This window comes from Bos taurus, chromosome 3, assembly GCF_002263795.3.
Source record: "Bos taurus isolate L1 Dominette 01449 registration number 42190680 breed Hereford chromosome 3, ARS-UCD2.0, whole genome shotgun sequence".
Lineage (NCBI taxonomy): Eukaryota > Metazoa > Chordata > Mammalia > Artiodactyla > Bovidae > Bos > Bos taurus.
The window spans coordinates 112,856,826-112,877,356 of NC_037330.1; the positions used below are offsets into that span (position 1 = coordinate 112,856,826).

General features: G+C 45.9%; 1 protein-coding gene across 1 annotated transcript in view; it reads left to right on the top strand.

Moving 5' to 3' along the window:
- INPP5D (inositol polyphosphate-5-phosphatase D) overlaps positions 1 to 20,531 on the top strand; it is a 137,757-nt gene that overhangs the window by 62,629 nt on the left and 54,597 nt on the right. The window contains 5 exon segments of the mRNA NM_001101882.2: positions 1,948 to 2,088; positions 11,252 to 11,339; positions 17,242 to 17,322; positions 17,476 to 17,547; positions 18,951 to 19,074. Of these exon segments, the coding sequence (NP_001095352.1) occupies positions 1,948 to 2,088; positions 11,252 to 11,339; positions 17,242 to 17,322; positions 17,476 to 17,547; positions 18,951 to 19,074 (506 nt within the window).

Here is a 20,531-nt window from a genome sequence, read left to right on the forward strand (position 1 = left end):
TGCCTTTAGATTATTCTTAATTATAAGACAAACTACACAGTCTTTTGTGCAAGCTAATTCGATCTAATCAGTTAGATCATAGTTAATACAAGGTTTGGTTTGTGGTTTAGTCACTAAGTCGTGTCCGACTCTTGTGACCCCATGGACTGTAGCCTGCCAGGCTCCTCTGTCCATGGGATTCTCCAGGCAAGAATACTGGAGTGGGTTGCCATTTCCTTCTCCAGGGGATCTTCCTGACCCAGGAATCTAACTCAGGTCTCCTGCACTGCAGGCAGATTCTTTACCAACTGGGCTATGAGGGAAGCCCGACTACTGAGTAAAATCAACTTTCTCTGATAAACAGAGTCTACATCTTTATGTCAACACTTTTTGACAAGAGTTTTAACAGACATAACTTCCTAAAGCAAATTCTGAGGATCTCAAAGTTACAAGTCAACAGGCATGAAAACTGTTAAAGTCTTAATGCTGTAGGAGAGATTTGTCCTTTTTAGTAAACCAGACTGAGGCAGAAACTGGATCAAGACTCAGAATGAGTATAGGTTAAACTTAAATATTATGAAGACTGGTATGTGAATAGTTACTAACTTAAATAAGTCAAAATGGCTAATCCACATCTTTTCAATCTTAAGAGCAACAACCTTTCATTCTTTTCAGGATCCTACAGAAAAAAAAAAAAACCTATAACCTCTAGTCTCACCTTGATTGCATGTCAAGGCTGGAGCACAGCTATTTAAGGCTTGTATGAATTTTTTCATACATGTAAATCGACGTCCTTAAGCCCCTCCCCCACCCCACTCCATTTCCTTGGTTGTGGAATAGGAATAATAGTAATATCTGCCTCATAACATTGATTTGAGGATTAAAGGAGAAAATGAGGGCCTTCCCTGGTGCTCCAGTGGCTAAGACTATGTGCTACCAATGCAGAGGGCCCGGGTTCGATCCCTGGTCAGGGAACTAGATCCCACATACTGCACCTAAGAACCCACATGCCAAAAGTAAAGATCCCGAGTGCTGCAACTAAGACCTGGCATAGTCAGATAAATATATAAATTTTTTTTTAAAAAGGAAAATGAACATAACATGGTAAACAGAGTGACTAGTATGGTATGTTCAGGGCATACTTGCTGTGATTACAATGTTCATTATTATAGGAACAAAAATTCAATTTTTAAAAATTATCCAGAAAAAAAACCAGTACTGGGAGATGGAATGTAGAGGTGTGATGAGCCTCGGGGGTGGCCCTGGTGCAATGAGGCCTGGGCTCTGCCTCTGCTGGGCTGTCCTGTGCAAGGATGGGTCCTGACTCAGGCCCATGTGCTTCATCCAGAAGCTGAAAGGGACTGGAGCAGACTGGGAGCAGGGGTTGGAGCTGTGAAGGCCCAGCACCTAGGCTGTCACACTACCATACCCCCAGCCCCATCACTCATCACAGAGACTCCCCTCAGAGCCTCAGATGACCGGGAACCTCCTTGACACAGAGCTCCAAGTGGCCTTTGGCCATGAACTTGGGAGTTGGTCTGTGAGCTGGAGCTATTTGCCTTCTCTAGACTAGAGCATCCCTCAGCCCTTAGATTCTGTCTTTAGGAATAGGTGAAGCAGGAAAGCAAGTCCTCTGTACATTTTCAGAGCTCTTCTGTCTCCTTGTCAAAGGATAAAGATTCCTATCCCCAGCCAGTAGAGTATGGCTCCCTTCCACGTACCAGAAAAGCCTTTATGGGTGGGTTAAGAGGGAGCCTGCATATGGGCCCTTTATGCTTGTCTGACCTGTTCTCCATCCCTTCACTGAGACCCAGGGAGCCTGTCCAGGTGCAGGAAACGGTTCTCCTGTTGGTGTGTCTCAGCTGCAGGCTCTGAGAATACAGAGTTCTTCTTCTACCTGTTACTGTTGGTGTCTATGGCTAAAGGAACAGAAAAAACATGTTGTCATTTCTACTTTTTTCCCCTCAGGATTCCAGAAGAGCATCTGAAAGCCATCCAAGATTATTTAAGCACTCAGCTCTCCCTGGACTCTGATTTTGTCAAGTCGGGCTCCAGCAGTCTCCCTCACTTGAAGAAACTGACCGCGCTCCTCTGCAAAGAGCTCTATGGGTAATGGCTGTCCAGTGGGGGTGGGAGGGGGGCGGACAGCAGACCAGGAACCAGCTCATTAGGGTGATCCCCGAACTTGGCTCAGCTGTCACTTGGGATAATTGAGCAGTCGGTAGGACTTAGAAATCTGTGGTTGCTGGAGGTTTTGTTTTCATGGTATTTGAACTTGGTGGTGGCTGCGTTTAAAAAAAAAGAAAGAAAGTTAATTTGAGGCCAGTTGCCATGGGAAGGGTGGGCGGAAGTACACTGCCAGCCCTTCCACACTTGCTCAGGATGCGGGGGTTAAGGCTTTTGCTGCTTCTTGTCCTTCTTGCTGCAGCCAGCACATTTGATAAGCACATAAGGTCACCAAGGGGAGATAAATTAAAGTCAGCCCTTTAGTGTGTGGGTGGCGATGGCCCAAGATTGCAGTGGTGGCAGGTTTTTAAAGTGAGCCGATTGGCCAAAATGCCAGTGTTCTGCAAGTGAATTCACTGAAGGATCGATTGGTAAAAATTCCAATTCCTTTCCGTGTTTTAATTTCATTACCATTAAAATTAACAGGGGAGGACAGGGAAGCCTGGCATGCTGCCATCCATGGGGGTCAAAGAGTCAGACACAAATTAGCAACTGAAAAAACAAAAATTTCTTAATTATTGGGAACAAAATTAAGGCTGATATGCTATCTGAAGAACTGACCAAAAAATTACTTTAAATACTTGAAAAAATGGACAATAACATTTTAAAGCATCTGAAAGAAATTACAAAGACCCAAAACAATCCCATGGCAAATGAAAGGTCAGCATTTTGGTTGGAAAAATAGCATTTCATGGGGGTGAGGTTTTATCAGCCTCTACTTTGTGTTTTATTACATAAACATCAGTTTCAAAATTCTTTTGTCAATTTCTCTGGTGCCCTATCTATCTTCACTTAGTTAATATGCAAAAAAGAATCTTTCATCATCAGTAATCAAATTGGACCTTCCTTTTAAAAGGCTTTTAAAAGCACAGTCAGTACATTTGGTAAATTCAGCAAATAATTTCTTTGACAAATTGAGCACTCATCAAATTGCCCAGTCAGGTTTCAGTTCAATGAATTGGCTTTCAACTAATGCAGTTTCAGCCTTTGGACCCAGAGCCATCATTTTTGTAGATTTCCACGGAAAGCTATTTCTCCATATGATGCTGTTGTTATAAATTGTTTATTACTAGGAAACACACACACACACATGGCACTTCCTTTTTAAGAAGCACGATTTCATGATGGCTGGTAGCAAGCTTGTATTTCTGCTCCAGTGGAGATCCTGTCCTTTGCTGCTTCCTTGTCCAGGAGGAGCTGTACCTTTCAGTGTCTCCATAAGCTTCATGTAGCCATTCAGCACCTTTGCCCAACACTGCTGTGCTCCCTGGGCTTTCCTAGAATCTAGGTCACCTCACCTTTGTGGTGCCAGCAGCTTCCTGAACTCGGCTAGCTCTCTAGGTTTCCACTCCTTTATTTACTGGAGAGTTAACTTTGAGTTAGAAGCAGAGACACCTGTGATGTTCTAAATCCTGTACCTCCATTTGTTTGTCTTCGCTTCATGAGCAAAGTGATAGTCAGGCTTGGAGATGCAATTAGGGATGGAATTTTAGAAAATCTGAGGAACCAGGTGGCACTATGGTGAGAATCCATCTGCCAATGCAGGAGACACAAGAGATGCAGGTTCAATCCCTGATTGGAGAATATCCCCTGGAGGAAGAAATAGCAACCCATTCCAGTATTCTTGCCTGGGAAATCCCATGGACAGAGGAGTCTGGAGGGCTTCCGTCCATGCGGTCGCAAAGAGTCAGACACGACTGAGCGACTAAACAACAACCCGTGTGCTATCTGGCAACACTGGCAGGAACCACATCACCAGGCCTCCCAAGGCCAGGTGGAGATTTTCAGCATGGTGCTGTAATCTGAGTCAGGGCTTTGGAGACTGGATCTTAGTAGGCAGACCGAAAGCAGCAGACAGCTGGGAGCTGCTGTGATGTAAGGCTGGCCCACAAGAAAGGAAGTCAGAGGAGGCAGGGATTTGCTTTGCATTCTGCCGAGTCCTGGGTTTGGACAGTGCCTGGCATACAGGAACAGCTGATAGATATTAGTTAAATGACCTAATGGTTGGGAAAATGTGGGCGCTGAGAGCTGGTGTGCTCTGGGCGGGAGTGGATTGGTGGAGCTGGCAGATGGATGTAGGGTCAGGGGAAGGCCAATCAAGGGTCATCCCTAGATTTTTGGTGCAAGAAGCTGAGTGGTGGGTGATGCGGTTACTCAGATGGGGAAAGTCAAGGAGGAAAGGGTTGAGGAGGATCATCTTTGTCTGAACTGCCATTGGCTTGAGGCGCTGTTAGACATCAATCAATCAAGGACTTAGTTCTAGAAGTTAGATCCCAGGAGACCTCAGGGGTAAGGGTATATACATCTGGGAGTCATCGGCATGCAGTGGGCACTTGAAGCTGGGAAACACCTGGGGTAGGTCCTCACAGCGGGGAGTGCACGCGGAGGGGAAGAGGGCAGGGGCAGATACTGAGGTGGGTGGAGGAGAAGGACCTGGAACCAGGGGTTGAGGATGGAGCCTCAGGTAGCAGGTCTGTCTGCTCAGACCACCCGGCCCAACACAGACACCGGGGTGAGGATGGGAAGGTCACAGAGAACTAAGGAGCGAGAAACAGTGCAAGAGCCTCCCCCACAAAAATGTCATTGCGATGCCATTGCCTGCAACTGAAAGAGCCTCCGCAACACAAAGGCCCTAGGGAGATTCGTAACTCTAAGTTAGATCATCTGGAACCAGACAGAAACTTCTGCAGAGAAAGAGAGCAAAAAGTTAAGTCTCCAGAGTCTGGAAATGCTTGATAACTCCTGAAATGGAGAAACAAGAAGAATCATAAGTAGGATTTTAAAATAACAGGTCAAAGTGTGGGAGAGGGTGTTTTATCAGTTAAGTAAGGATTTTAATAAAGAAACCAACCAACCAGACAAAAATACCTCATCATCATTATAACTGCTTCTTTGGAGGCCATAAAATAAATCCACAGTTCTCAAAGCAAATTTATAAAACAAATCACAAAACAGAGCAGTGTCAGGGAAGCATATACAGACACACACACACACACACACACACACACACACACACACACATATATAACAAGGGAGGACTAGATAAGCCCCTGCAAAGAATGTGTGGTTAAAAAAACAATAGTCTTTGGAAAGAGGGCATAGGGATTCAACTTATAGCTGGTAGGGCAGGCTCTCTAAGAAGCAGGGAAAAAATGATGCTTATCTGATAACTAAATATATTTTTAAAAAAAAGTTTTCAGGCTTATAAAGGAGCTAAATCCAGGTATTGAGAAGCCTTATAATGATCCAGTCACAGAACAACCAAACAGGAGTACTGTAACCTCTTTTTACAATCTTCTAAGCCACTAGCAATGGCACCCCACTCCAGTACTCTTGCCTGGAAAATCCCATGGACGGAGGAGCCTGGTGGGCTGCAGTCCATGGGGTCTCGAAGAGTCGGACATGGCTGAGTGACTTCACTTTCACTTTTCACTTTCATGCACTGGAGGAGGAAATGGCAACCCACTCCAGTGTTCTTGCCTGGAGAATCCCAGGGACCGGGGAGCCTGGTGGGCTGCCGTCTATGGGATCGAACAGAGTCGGACACGACTGAAGCGACTTAGCAGCAGCAGCAGCAGCAAGCCACTAGCAAAGATGAATTCAGAAAGTAATTACGAATAGCACCATTACTTTTCAAAATTACGATACTTAATATTTTTCAAACTCTTTGATGACATGATAAAAATGCTGAAGCAGCATCTCCAAGAAGACTACTGATTTCTCCTTGGGATTAACTCAACATAGATATCCTTCAAAAGCCTAAGGAGTCTTCGCCGATTTAAAAAAATTGGTAAAAATGTACTAATCACATGCCTTCCCTTCAAAAAGTTTCCAAGAATTTTTTTTCCAGAAATGTTAGTGTGCTGGTGATCCTAAAAATAAGAACCCAGCAGCCTACTGAGCAGCTGGATATGAATACACCCAAAACAGAAGTGTCCATTCTGTGTTCCCAGAACACAGAATGATGATGAAAATAGAGATAACAAAACTAGCCACAACCATCTGGGTGCTTTTAGACCATCTCCTAAATCACAGTTGAATTAAGGAAGGCACTTCATGCAATGATAGCCTGCCTGGCAGAGGTTTGGGAACCCAGAGGAATCAAGCCTCTGTATATCAGAAAGTTCTGATATACAGAGAAGCTCTGTATATCAGAAAGTTCTGATATACAGAGAAGCTCTGTATATCAGAAAGTTCTGATGTACAGAGTGTTTGCAGCCAAAACACTACTTGGAGGAAAAGCCAAAGATTTAAATGCTCTGTTACAGAAACGGGGTGGGGGTAGAATGATAAGTGAAACACACAAACTTAATCCAGGCTCTAGTCTCCTGAAGGCATCATGGGCCACATCCTGATTGCATAGATACTGCCACAGTCAAGCAAAGTACTGGAAACAGTAATCTGTTCAGTATTTGTCAGTAAAGATTGAATGTGTGCCAACTATGAGCCAGGGCTTCCCAGGCGGCGCTAGTGGTAAAGAACTCACCTGCCAATGCAGGAGACATAGAGACTTGGATTCGATTCCTGGGTTGGTAAGATCCCCTGGAGGAGAGCATGGCAACCTACTCCAGTGTTCATGCTTGGAGAATCCCATGGACAGAGGAGCCTGGCGGGCTACGGTCGATAGGGTCGCAAAGAGTCAGATCCCACCGAATTGACACACGCTACCAAGAGCCAGATACTGTTCCAAGGGCTAGAGATACAGTAGTGAACCAAACGAGGTCTTTAAGAAATCTCTGTTAAGTGAATGAATAGTAACAACAAGTGGAAAGTAAAAGAACAAGGAGGAAATAATTTAAAAAAATAATAAATTAAGAAAAAAGTCAAGGACATTTTTAAAATTAGAAATGTAGGAGATTTAATAATTTGCATTAAAGATTTACAAGTCATAAAGAATACAATAACATAGCTGCAAATCTTCAAATTATAATTAAATGTAATAAATATTTAATGTGAAATATGAAACATAAAAATTACTGTGCATGCTCTACTTTGAACTTTAAACAAGGAATAATAACCATAATTTATAAATTATTCGGGAATGACAAAAATCACCTAATTCAATATTCAAGAAAAGTAGAATTCCAAACCAGAAACCTAATCAAGATAATAGCCTAAAATAATAAACTATATCCAGTTTCACTTATTAATGTAAGTATATAACATGTCAGTAATATTCTAGCAAATATAATTTAGTGGTATGAAAAATGTAGGCTTTATCTAAGAAATCATTCCAAAAGCGAATCAAAATAAAACATTGTAATTTAGCAGTAGGTTCAGTTCAGTTCAGTCGCTCAGTCGTGTCCAACTCTTTGCGACCCCATGAATCGCAGCACCCCAGGCCTCCCTGTCCATCACCAACTTCCGGAGTTCACCCAAACTCATGTGCATCGAGTCAGTGATGCCATCCAGCCATCTCATCCTCTGTCGTCCCCTTCTCCTCCTGCCCCCAATCCCTCCCAGCATCAGGGTCTTTTCCAATGAGTCAACTCTTCGCATGAGGTGGCCAAAGTATTGGAGTTTCAGCCTCAGCATCAGTCCTTCCAATGCAGTAGGTTAAAAATAAAGAAATCATTTGCATAGGTGTCCTAATAGACCTGATAAAAGTAATTTCTAATTTTTAAAAATCACTTTTTAAAAAGGAATAGAGGGATACTTCCTTAACAATGCAATATGTGTCAAATATAAAACCAATTACACTTGACAGGCAAACATTAAAAAGGTTCCATTAAACATTTTAACAAAAGAAAAAGAAACTGCATGAGAAATTTTTGCTAAAGCAAAAAGAAGCAAAAAATTGGAGAAGAAAAAATTAAGAAAACAACGAAGGATCAGAACACTCTTTCTGAGTCTGCAGATCTGGACTGAGAGAACGTTGGATGTTCTAGCTGGAAACTGAATGGGAATCTTGGGGAAACTGACCATCTCTCTGAGACCAAGGGGGCTTCCCTGGTAGCTCAGCTGGTAAAGAATCCGCCTGCAATGCAGGAGACCTGGGTTTGATCCCTGGGTTGGGAAGATCCCCTGGAGAAGGGAAAGGCTGCCCACTCCAGTATTCTGGCCTGGAGGATTCCATGGACTGTATAGTCCTTGGGGTCGCAAAGAATCAGACACGACTGAGTGACTTTCACTTTCAGAGACCAAGGTGGGCCCAATCTTTACTCCTCATCTTCCCTTGAGCTGGTGACCTGAAACTGAGTCTCAGAGACCCTGCTGATGGTAACTTCCTTGGACAAATCCTTTCTGTATTGTAATTTCAGTGCTCAAGTCTTTCAACTCAAGTCCTTCTGTGTCATTGGTCATTCTGACCCTAACCAACATCTCCAGACACATCTGAAAGCCAGATTTCTCAAAATTTTACCCAATACAGAGAAATACAGAGAGTATTTGGAAATACAGAGAATAACAGCATTATTCTCAGAAAATTCTAAAGATTCAGTTTGTGTATATGTACTTGCGTGTTTTTAAAATGCCATTTTTAAAAAGGAGAACAGTGAGGGAGATCTGTTTGATGTTAAAACACGTTCCGAATTAGTGCTTTAGAATTTTTTTTTGGCCTAGAATTCTTTAATGAAGTGATAGTTTAAAGGGAATACCATCATGTGAACTGAGCAGCTCTGGTGGAGGTGGGATAGAAACCAAGAACCCTGTCTGCCCAGCTCTTCCCCCTTTTTCCCTGGGCCAGTTACCTGCCCCCACCCCGTCCTTGGCTCCCAGAGGAGTCCCCAGGATGACCGATCAAAGTCAGTAGACTGCAACACCATCCTTGCAACAGAGAGATGTGTCAGCGTGTGAACATGGCATTGTCTAGTACATGAGGAGCTCCAGAGTTTTTGTTGAATGAGTGGTACAGATTCTGGCAAGAAATTCTATCATATTTGAGATGAGCTTGTGCAAGGAACTAGTTCAAAAGAACTGTGGAAAAAAAAGAGCAAGTGCAGTTGAGTGACAATGAATAGCAATACGGAAAAAGGTGAACTTATTTCCACCACGTATTTTTTTAAAAATTTCATATGAAGTAAGGAATTAAAGAGATATGACAACAACCCTCCAAAACCTTGTTTATAACATAGCTTTTAAAAGAGTGAGAAACTGATTTAAATGAGCAACTAATTACTCACAAGTAAATACCAATGACAAATTTTTAACTAAGGTAAGCCAAAAAATTTCCAAAGAAAAGATGAAAAATAGAGCAATAAAAAGCTATAAAGCATTTTATAATAAAATCTAGCCTACCTAGGATGAAAACAACAGAATGGGGGGGGGGGAAAACCCACAACACATAGATTAAATAAAAATCAAGGCAATAAGTAGTTTATGCCAATGTATAAAAATAGCAACAAAATTCCAAAAATAGCAACAAAATTCCCACCAGAAGACCGACAATGGACATGAAATTTCTAGGGAGAGAAATACAGTAAAAACCAACCACACAGAAAAACACTTAGACATTAGAAGTTGAAGATATGCAAATCAATCCATCAGTATTGAAATGCACTGTTATGTCCACTGAAAGAGAGAGAGTAGAGAACTACAGAATTCAGATAGCACAGATGATGAGCAGGCTGGAATAGTGCCCAAAGCCACCATCACTCAAGGGCTTAGCAATATTGATCAAGAGCCATCATCTCTGGTTGCCTTGAAACTGTAATTGAAAATAAGTAAAGAAGAAAGAGCTAGGACATGGAAGCACCCTGGGTGTTCATCGACAGATGAAGGGATAAAGAAGTTTTGGTACATATACACAGTGGACTATTACTCAGCCACAAAAAGGAACCCCTTTGACTCAGGTCTAATAAGGTGGATAAACCCAGAGCCTATTGTACAGAGTGAAGTAAGTCAGAAAGAGAAAGACAAACATGAACACATGTGTATGGAATCTGGAAAGCTGGTACTGACGAACCTATCTGCGGGGCAGCAGTGGAGATGCAGACATGAGGAAGAGACTTGTGGGCACAGTGAGGGAAGGAGGCGGGGGGCGGAAGGAGAGAGCAGCAGGGAAACATACGTCACTGCATGTAAAATTAGATAGCCCGTGGAAATTCGCTGTGTGACACAGGGAGCTCAAATCCAGGGCTCTGTGACAACCTAGAGGGGTGGGATGGGGTGGGAGGTGGGAGGGAGGTTCAGGAGGGAGGGGACACACACATACTGATGCCTAGTCCATGTTGATATGTAGCAGAAACCAACACAATATTGTAAAGCAATTATCCTCCAATTAAAAAGAATTTTTTAAGTTGAAAAATAAAGCGATATGAACAAAGCTGTTCACAGCAGCCTTTACTTATAGTTACCAAAATCTCAAAATAACCCAAATATCTAGCAATTGATTTTGGCACATTTACTTGATAGAATATTTGGAAGCCACTAAGAATGTTAAATGTATAAAAAACATGAACAGTTTTTGATGAAATAACAGATGAAAAATAGAACTCAAAATTGTCTGCTCACCCCGTCCAAAGCAATGGGAAAATAGAAGATGAGATGGGAACAGAGAATCAATCAAGTCTTGGTATTGTCAGCGAGTCAGACAATGACAGACCTCCCTGGGGCGTCCACCTCAGCTGCTAGGAGGGGATTTGAACCAGAAAGCACAGACTGCCCCCACCAGAAGCCCCTGGGGCACAAAATTAAAATGCAGATTCCAGACCAAATCAGGTTGGGGCCCAGACATTTGTATTTTTAACACTCAGAGAGGGTGTGATTCTTATAAACACTCAAGTTGGGGACCATGGATTACTGAATTATTTCTAAGTCGTTTTGGGTTGCTCGATTCAGAGTTTCTACAGGCTTACGCAGCTGAGTGTGTCTAAACAGAGGTGAATCAGATTTCTGCATCACGGCTCCAGTGCGGGACTGGTGGGGGACAGGCAGGAGTGGGGGGGCTCTGGCAGGCCTGGATCTTTGCCTGGGCTTGCCCTTCTGCGAAGGATCTCTGCCTCTGCCAGAGTGGGTGTGGGCACCCCGCGTGTCCAGCTGGAGCCCGTGCGCGATGCTGGGCTGGTCCTCACTAACGCTTGCCCTTCACCCTGTCCCCCGCCCCCAGCGAAGTCATCCGGGCCCTCCCTACCCTGGAATCTCTGCAGAGGCTGTTTGACCAGCAGCTCTCCCCCGGCCTGCGTCCACGGCCTCAGGTAAAGACGTTGGGAGCTGATGAAACAGGTGTGGGAGGGGCCTGGGGGGGTAGTTGGGGGGAGGTGGGGAGAATAGGAAATCCATGTCCCAGGGACTTTGCTGGAACCCCACCTCTAGGGCGAAGGAACTTCAGGATCCTGCCCCTCAGTCAGGTTTATGCCTCCCGCCCCCGCTGAATTTTGATTTGAGGAACTGCCAGCAAAACTCCTTATTAGTGTTGAATAAAGGAGACAAGGCAGCTCCTTTTCTCATCAGAAACTGACAAAAACTGGAGGTGCCTAATGGTTTGGTCCCGCCTCTTACCCCAGGAAGAGCAGGTGAAGGTGGGCCCCCTGAGACACACAGACATACACACACACACACACACTGGGAGCCAAGACCTGCCAAGTTGCCTGTGTCACAGAAAGTGTCCCCAGCAAAGCTAAAAACAGAATTAACATGTTTAAAAGGCAAACCCTACCACCCATGATTAAGTAAAAGCAACCAAAATTTTTAAATGGGGAGAGGATTTTAAAAGGCTGTTTTACTGAAGAGGGACTGGGAATTGCCAGGATACCCTTGAAGAGATGTTAGTAACACCTCATTAGTAGCCAAAAATGAGCTGCAAAGCTCTGCTTGCCTCTCCGATGGGCAAATTTGATTGGTGAAGTCAGGACTTGGCTCCAACACAGAGGTCAGGACTCATGGGTTCATCGCTCACAGTTGTGAGTGCAGATGGGTTTTTGAAATGCAGTTTAGCCATTTGCATGAAAATGTTAAATGCTCAGCATCTTGCAAGCAAGCCAGTTACCTGTAGGCAGCTGCCTTAGGGTCTACACATTTGCACAGTTGGCAAAGGTGTTTATTGTAGCTTTGTCTCTAAAAGCAAGAAGTAGGATGCAGAATTCTGAACTAAGGTGGATGCATGGATGTAGAAAGATCTTCAAGGTATACTGTCGGGTGGAAAAAGCAAACTAGGGTGTAAGTCTACACATGGAAACTGTACCAGGCGTGTTTATCCCCAAAAAGCTCCTCTGGTCACCACAAGGAGGGAATGGAATGGAGTCGAAGCGACCTGGGTCACGTTTGCCCAGATGGTTTTTTGGAGTTTTTTTTTTTACTGAGAAAATGTTTTTGTATTCTGTTTGTACAACTTAAAAATTCATCAGGGGAAAAAAAAGGCAAGCAAAATGTACCTCAAGTGAAGGATGTGCTCGTTTCCGGGAAAGTAAAAGCGAATCTTGACAAAACAGGAGCCCTACCAGACACTAAAATTTAAATAGTTTGACTATAACAACACACACCCAAACCTTTGAAGTCAATTAGAAGAGGGAGAAGCTTCCAGATAATCTGAGAGCAGTCATGCCCCAGCGTGCTGCCCTGCGTGTCACGGCCACCGCGTTTGCATTCGGTGGCAGGTTGGAGTGGCGACAGGATGGGGGTGACGTCAGGATGTAGAGAAAGGGTTCTGGTTGCCACCCTCCTGTCTGAGACCCTGACTTGAAAAACCAGAGACTGTGTTGATGCCTTCAGAAATTTCACAAATGGAAAAGGGAGTTCGGAGGCCGCCCGGGGTATAGGAAAGAACCCTGAGCTGTACATCAGAAACATCCAAGTTCAATAGATGACTATGCCCCCACCTTCGCTTTCCTCATCTGTGAAATGGGCATAGTTCTATCTGCCACTGCAGGGTTATGTGAGGGAGTAAGTGAAACTGCCTGGGTGGCACATCTGGAGGTGGCAGCCTCTTACCAGCACAAGGCCCTTTCCCTTAGGTCGGCGAGACAGGATGGGGACCCCTGCATGGAGGGTATCTGAGAAACTGCTGGGAGGTGCAAAGTGCAGCATTAGCAAAATGTGAGGTTTGGGGAGAGCCCTGGGTCTGCCCTACGTGAGAATGGAGAGTTGCTAACCTTGGAGCCCACATCTTCTGAAGTTCAGCTGAAAAGCACAGTGAAATAATGGGTCAGCTTCTGTAAAGCCACAGGTGGCACTCAGATCAGTTTGCCCACATTGAGGCTGAGTTGTGAATTTTGACCTCAGCCTCAACGCTAGTGACATTTGGAGCTGGAGCATTTTCTGTCATGGGGGACTGTTCTGTACAGTGTAGCATGTTAACACTTCCTGGCCTCTGCCCACTAGATATCCTTAGCATCCCCCAGTTTTGACAACCCCAAAATGTTCCAGGCCTTATCAGATGTCCCCAGAGGTCAAGAGCTCCACCAGTTGAGACCCAGTGACCCAAATCTCAGGTCAACACCAACAGTGTGACTTTGGACAACTGACTCACCACTCTGACTCAGTGTCCCCATCTGAAAACCAAGGACTGGAAGAGTCAATAGATGAGAAGTGTAGATGAGCGCATATATCTTAAACATGCCAGGCAGAGCATGCCCACCATCTCACGGTCATGTGCATTCAGTTCAGTTCAGTCACTCAGTTGTGTCCAGCTCTTTGCGACCTCATGAACCGCAGCACACCAAGCTTCCCTGTCCATCACCAACTCCTGGAGCTTGCTCAAACTCATGTCCATCGAGTCAGTGATGCTATTCAACCATCTCATCCTGTCGTCCCCTTCTCCTCCTGCCTTCAATCTTTCCCAGCATCAGGGTCTTTTCCAATGAGTCGGCTCTTTGCATCAGGTGTCCAAAGTATTGGAGTTTCAGCTTCAATATCAGTCCCTCCAATGAATATTCAGGACTGATTTCCTTTAGGATGGGCTGGTTGGATCTCCTTGCAGATCAAGGGACTCTCAAGAGTTTCCTCCAACACCACAGTTCAAAAGCATCAATTCTTTGGCGCTCAGCTTTCTTTATAGTCCAACTCTCACATCCATACATGACTACTGGAAAAACCATAGCTTTGACTAGACAGACCTTTGTTGGCAAAGTAATGTCTCTGCTTGTTAATATGTTGTCTAGGATGGTCATAGCTTTTCTTCCAAGGAGCAAGCGTCTTTTAATTTCATGGCTGCAGTCACCATCTGCAGTGATTTTGGAGCCCCCCAAAATAGGGTCTATCACTGTTTCCATTGTTTCCCCATCTATTTGCCATGAAGTGATGGGACCGGATGTCATGATCTTAGTTTTCTGAATGTAGAGCCTTAAGCCAACTTTTTCACTGTCCTCTTTTACTTTCATCAAGAGGCTCTTTAGTTCTATTTCTGCCATAAGGGTGGTGTCATCTGCATATCTGAGATTATTGATATTTCTCCCGGCAATCTTGATTCCAGCTTGTGCTTCATCTAGCCCAGCACTTCACATGATGCACTCTGCATGTAAGTTAAATAAGCAGGGTGACAATATACACCCTTGATGTACTCCTTTCCCGATTTGGAACCAGTCAGTTGTTCCATGTCAAGTTCTAACTGTTGCTTCTTGACCTGCATACAGATTTCTCAAGAGGCAGGTCAGGTGGTCAGGTATTCCCATCTCTTGAAGAATTTTTCAGTTTGTTGTGATCCACACAGTCAAAGGCTTTGGCATAGTCAATAAAGCAGAAGTAGATGTTTTTCTGGAATGCTCTTGCTTTTTCAATGATCCAGTGGATGTTGGCAATTTGATCTCTGGTTCCCCTGCCTTTTCTAAATCCAGCTTGAACATCTGGAAGTTCACAGTTCACATACTGTTGTGCATTCTTCTACCTAACAAGGTTGTACAGGCAAAACTCCAGCTTTCTTTAATACCTTTTGTTCCAAGAACTGACTCCACTTTATTGGTAGCTTTATTTTCACTTTGTACATCTTTGCCCCAAAAGACACAGATTGCAAGAGATAATGGGAAAGATACCATCTTACCACCAGGTGACGACAAGGGTGAAGATCCAGAGTGTCTGGCGGAGGAGGAGGGGGCTTGAATCTGCTTATCTTCTTGATTCTTTTTGAGAAAAACAAGAGATCTCCCTAAAACAAGGGATCCTGTACTGTCCCACCTACTCTCCTGCTCCATCCTTACCTGCATCTCAGCTCCACTCCAGCAAGCCCTTCCCTTGATCAATAATCACTGTAGACTGATGGGGAGCTTTATCAAGGAGCAAGGGCCAAACCAAAAAGAATTACAGAAAGTTTTGACAAATATTGACTGCCGTGATGATGGTGGTGATGGTTGTGGTGGGGGGTGGCTATAGTGGCCGCGCTGCTGATGGTTAGAAATGATGGCGATCAGTGATGGCAGAAGGAATGCACTGAAGTCGCTGGTGGGGGACTTCCCTGGTAGTCAGTGGCTAAGACTCTGCAGTGCTATTCCCAATGTCAATCCCTGGTCAGGGAACTAGGTCCCGCCTGCCGCAACTAAGCGTTCTCATGCTGCCACTAAAATATCCCGCGGGCTGCAACTAAAGATCCCACGTACCGCAAATAATACCTGGTGCAGCCAAATAAATAAATAACAATAGTTTTTAAAGATACAGTGGTCAATGGAAAAAAGTGAAAGTGTTAGTTGCTCAGTCGTGTCTGATTCTTTGTGACCCTAGGGACTATAACCCTCCAGGCTCCTCTGTCCATGGGATTCTCTGGGCAAGAATATGGGAGTGGGTAGCCATTCCCCTCTCCAGGGGAAATTGAGGTCAGAGTCTGTGTGACCTGGCTGACTTGTTGGGGGGTGGGTGGTGGTAGTGGGGCAGCACCTAGTTGGTGATCACCCTCATTCTACCCTGCTTAGTGTTTGGAATAGTCCAGTCTGGTTTTCTCATCCTTCTGGAGGGTGGGGATGGTGTCCTTTCAGCTCTATACCTCCAGCACCTTGGCACCCTGTCTGGCACAGAATCGAGGCTTTGTAAAGATTTCTTCTGTGAATAAATGCTCGAGACTGTGGACTTGGTGCCAGGAAGACATGGTTTCACGTCCTGCTGTGCCTTTACTAGCTGTGTGACTTCGGACATGTAACGTCAGCTCTCTGAGCCTCACACACGCATTGAACAACTTCACTGAGCATCTTCTCTGGCCAAGCCCCCAGGTCGCAGCGCTGGACACACTTCTCCTGGCCCCAGTCCTCACGGAGGTTACGTGCTAGCAGGAGAAACAGACCACAGACAGATAATCAATATGATGGAGATCTAGCAGAGACGTCTGGCGCGGGTGGTCAGGGAAGACCTCTTTGTGACTCTGAGACCTGAATGGCAAGGAAGTGGCCTCCCCTGGTGACATTTATGTTTCTAGGATTCCTCAGGAAGTGTGGCTCCGGGCCATGGGCAGATCAGAAGGTTGGAGGGGTGTGGCTGGGGCTCAGGAGGTGGTCACACCAAGTCCTGAAGTGTTTAGACCATTGTTTTCTCCTGGTGGCGGGTGAGGGGGTTTGGAGCAGGGCCTGGCTGTGTTTTGGAAGCCCAGCAGAGGTGCCAGTAGATGCAGTACACGTAGGAGGGTGGAAATGCTGTGATCCAGGACAGACCTTGAGTTTTGTTTCTGTAACCGAGTAGAGGCGGTGAGAAGCCCTGGGAGAGCAGCAGATTTCGAGGGAACAGAAAAGGAAGGCATGCTTTTAGGTCATGATAATTCTGAGATGACTGTACATATCATATCCCTGATTTCCTTACCTGCAAAGAGGGACGGTAATCCTGCTTGTGGGGTTGTTGGTGGGGAAATCAGGATGAAGCCTAAAATTGGAACCTAAAAATAATTTCAGGGTAATCCTGTTTTTGTTTCCTGGTTCAACTCATTTTGGTGAAAGGTACCAAATGATTGCTGCCTCTTTAACAAAAACACGCAGGCTCATCTGACAGTACCTGCTTCAGCAAGGATGTACAATCCAGCCATTTGGGAACACGTTTGGCATGACCTCGTAACCTCTGACCCCAGAATTTCCTCCCCTAGCCTGTCCCTCAGCCCAGAGATGCTCTGGAAGTGTGTTTTTAGGCTCAGCCTGACGCCTCTCACAGCTGGCCCTGAGCAGCCCATCCTTACCTGCTCTTTTTCTCGCATCCCAGGTACCTGGTGAGGCCAGTCCCATCAACATGGTGGCCAAGCTCAGCCAACTGACAAGTCTCCTGTCCTCTATTGAAGATAAGGTGTGTGTTGGGGGGAGTCCTGCCGCTTCCCTGGGCTTCTCTGTGGTCCCCTCTTCCCTCGGAGAATGCCCAGGTGTCCCTGTGACCCTGTCCCAGCCCGAGCTGACTTCTCATCGCCTCCCAACCTGAAGCCTCGTGCGTTTCCGCCCACAGGTCAAGGCCTTGCTGCATGAGGGTCCGGAGTCTCCCCACCGGCGATCACTCATCCCACCAGTCACCTTTGAGGTTCGTGTCCATGGACTTGTGCTCCACGGGGTTTGTCCGGCCTTCTGGTCCCAGTGGAAGGAGGGCTCTGGGCTCAGCAGGAAGCCCGATGGCTGACTGAGATTGGAAGTCAGGAGAACCGACTCCCTGGAAAGATGAAGAAATGTTAGGATGGGTGTCTCGGTGACTCTGTGGAGCGTTCTTCATGGGGAGGATCCCATGGGAAGAGCTTCTCATTGACCCAAGACACCAAAACTTCATCCTTCTCCAAGTGGGGGCAGTGAGTGTCATCAAACAGGCGGCCCCCTGAATAGGCTGCAAAATAGTGCCTCGAGGTGGGGGTTAGCGGGAGAGAGGGGATTCCTATGATTTCTTTGGAAGGGACCGAGTTAGAATCTCCAGGCTCAAAAATGTGCTTTTCTTGTATTCCCCTGACACTGTGGAGCGTCTTGGCCTGCACTGGTTCCACATTCCAAACAGGATGGGGTGCCCACCCCCATGTCCTTCTGAGCCCTGATGAAAATTTTGTATTAAGATGTATTGCTGGGACTTCCCCGGTGGTCCAGTGGTTAAGATTCTGTGCTTATACTACAGGGGTGAGGCTTCCACCTCTGGTTGGGGAGCTAAGATTCCACATGTGTGTGTACGCATGTCTGCTTAGTGCTGTCAGACTCTTTGGGACCCCATGGACTGGAAGCCCTCCAGGGTCCTCCATCCATGGGATTCTCCAGGCAAGAATACTGAAGTGGGTTGCCATTCCCTTCTCCAGAGGATCTTCCTGACCCAAGGATTGAACCCAGGTCTCCTGCATTGCAGGCAGATTCTTTACTGTCTGAGCTACTAGGGAAGCCCAGATCCACATACCTCATGGCAAAAATAATAATAATAAAATAAAAACAAAATGTACAGAGCCAAGAGATACTGCTTATAGTTGAAAGGGAAAAAAGAAGATACATGTCCATATTCTGAGTGCCTAGACAATTGTCTTCTTCCTAATTGTTATCAGTAAATTTCATATATTGGTTGTAAGAGGGCCTGGGAGCTTCAGTCTATTACTAAAATCCTCTGGAAGGAGGTGACTCATCAGATTTCTGAGTGTTGTCAGATTAATCAGCGAATAAAGCATCTTCTAGTAGCTCATCCGTCTCCTCCACCAAACCCTTTGGCAGAACAGCTGATGTGCACACAGCAGAGAAGCTGGGCTCCTTCCACATTTTAGCGATTCTCAGGAGCTGCCAGCAAAAACTCCCCCTGGGGCAAAGGAGGCTCAGAAATAGAAGCCAGAGATCCCACACGGGAGGGACACATGGCCAAGGGCCGCCCAGTCACATGGACAAGGGGCTCGTGGGTGGTGCTGAGAAAGCACCGAGAAGGGATGACCAGCACCTCTTCTTCCCCTTCCCTCCTCTTCCTTCTTTCCACAGGTGAAGGCAGAATCTCTGGGGATTCCTCAGAAACTGCAGCTCAAGGTCGATGTCGAGTCTGGGAAACTGATCATTAAGAAGTCCAAGGACAGTTCTGAGGACAAGTTCTACACCCACAAGAAAAGTAAGGCCCTTGCGTCCATAAAATCCTCGTTCTGCAGATATCCTTCCTGTGGCCGCCGGCTATGCGGAGCAGGCTGTCGGGAAAGCCAGTCTTACCAGGAGCCTTCCACCCTCTACTGGGGTACCTCCCAGCCTCCGCCCTGCCTGTGGTGCCTCTCCAGTTCTCAGGCTCCCCTCCTGTGCCCCCTACACCTTGAGGCCTGGCCAAGATGCTCCACCTGCTTCCTCCCACTCTGGGGAAACAAGCTTACGCTTGGCCCTGGGTGGTGGTTCCGTATACGTACGTGCTCTTCCTACTAGGAGGCGGGCTGATGTGCGTGGTCATGCTTGTGCTTGGTTCAGGCCTTGCTGATCAAATCAGGGTAGCACATCCCTAGGGTAGCACAGACACGATTCAGCCTGGCGTTAATGTCACGGGCTCTAAATTCAGACTGGACATTCCCAGCTCCGCCGCTTAGCACCTGTGTAACCTTGCACATGACCCTTAACCTTCCTGGGCCTCAGTTTCCTCATCTGTAAAATGGGGATGATAAGGTCCCCGTGAATTAATCCACATGGAAGGCTCCTTAGGAAAGCCTAGCACATAGGAGTCAACTCTGGGCAACTGAGGCTTTGCATTTCAAATAGTCTCATCAGTAAAATGGAAAATATTCCACACCAAAGGCTAATGGAGAAGCTGCTATGGGCCAAGCACTGGGGATCCTGGGCAAGCAGAACAATCAAAGACTCTGCCCATGTGGAATTTACATCCCATTGCACTGAGTGGCCAGTAAGTATGTCAGTAGGATGATTTCAGCTATTACTGAGTGCTGGAAGCCACAGGTGATGGATGGAGAATAACTGGGGCTAGGAGGCAATTTGGGGGGCAGAGTCTGGAGTTGGCAGCCTTGTCAGTGCGGATGGAAAGTGAGAGCCAGCAGTGTGGCAAGCTCAGGGAAAGAGAAAGGCTAGAGAGAGGCTCTTGGGGGCGGGACCCCTGAAGGGAAACTGAATTTTGGGGGGCAACAGAGCAGAGTGGTGGAAAATGCTGATATGGCCCTGACATCATTGCCTGGGCTCAGAGCCCCGCCTGCCAGGGAGAGGGCAGCTCCAAGCCTCAGTTTCTCCATCTGTACAGTGGGGGGGAGCCCATGTATCATCACAGCATGATACTTTCTGAGCCCCATTTCCTCACTTGATATTGGTTTATCCTCACAAGGCTGACAGATTCCCCGAGACAGTACTAAGCACCACAGACTCATCCCTTAAATAAATTTCCACCCTAACACAACATTTTGTGTTCCAGTTCAGGTTTTCAAACCCCTGAAGACAAAGTCCCTCTGGTCCATAAGCAGTGTTTTTTTTATCCTTCAGGGATTCAAACTCTGTTTAGTAGCATATAACTAGGGATGCCAGATTTAGCAAATAAAAATACAGGATACCCAGTTAAACTTGAATTTCAGATAAACAATGAAAAAT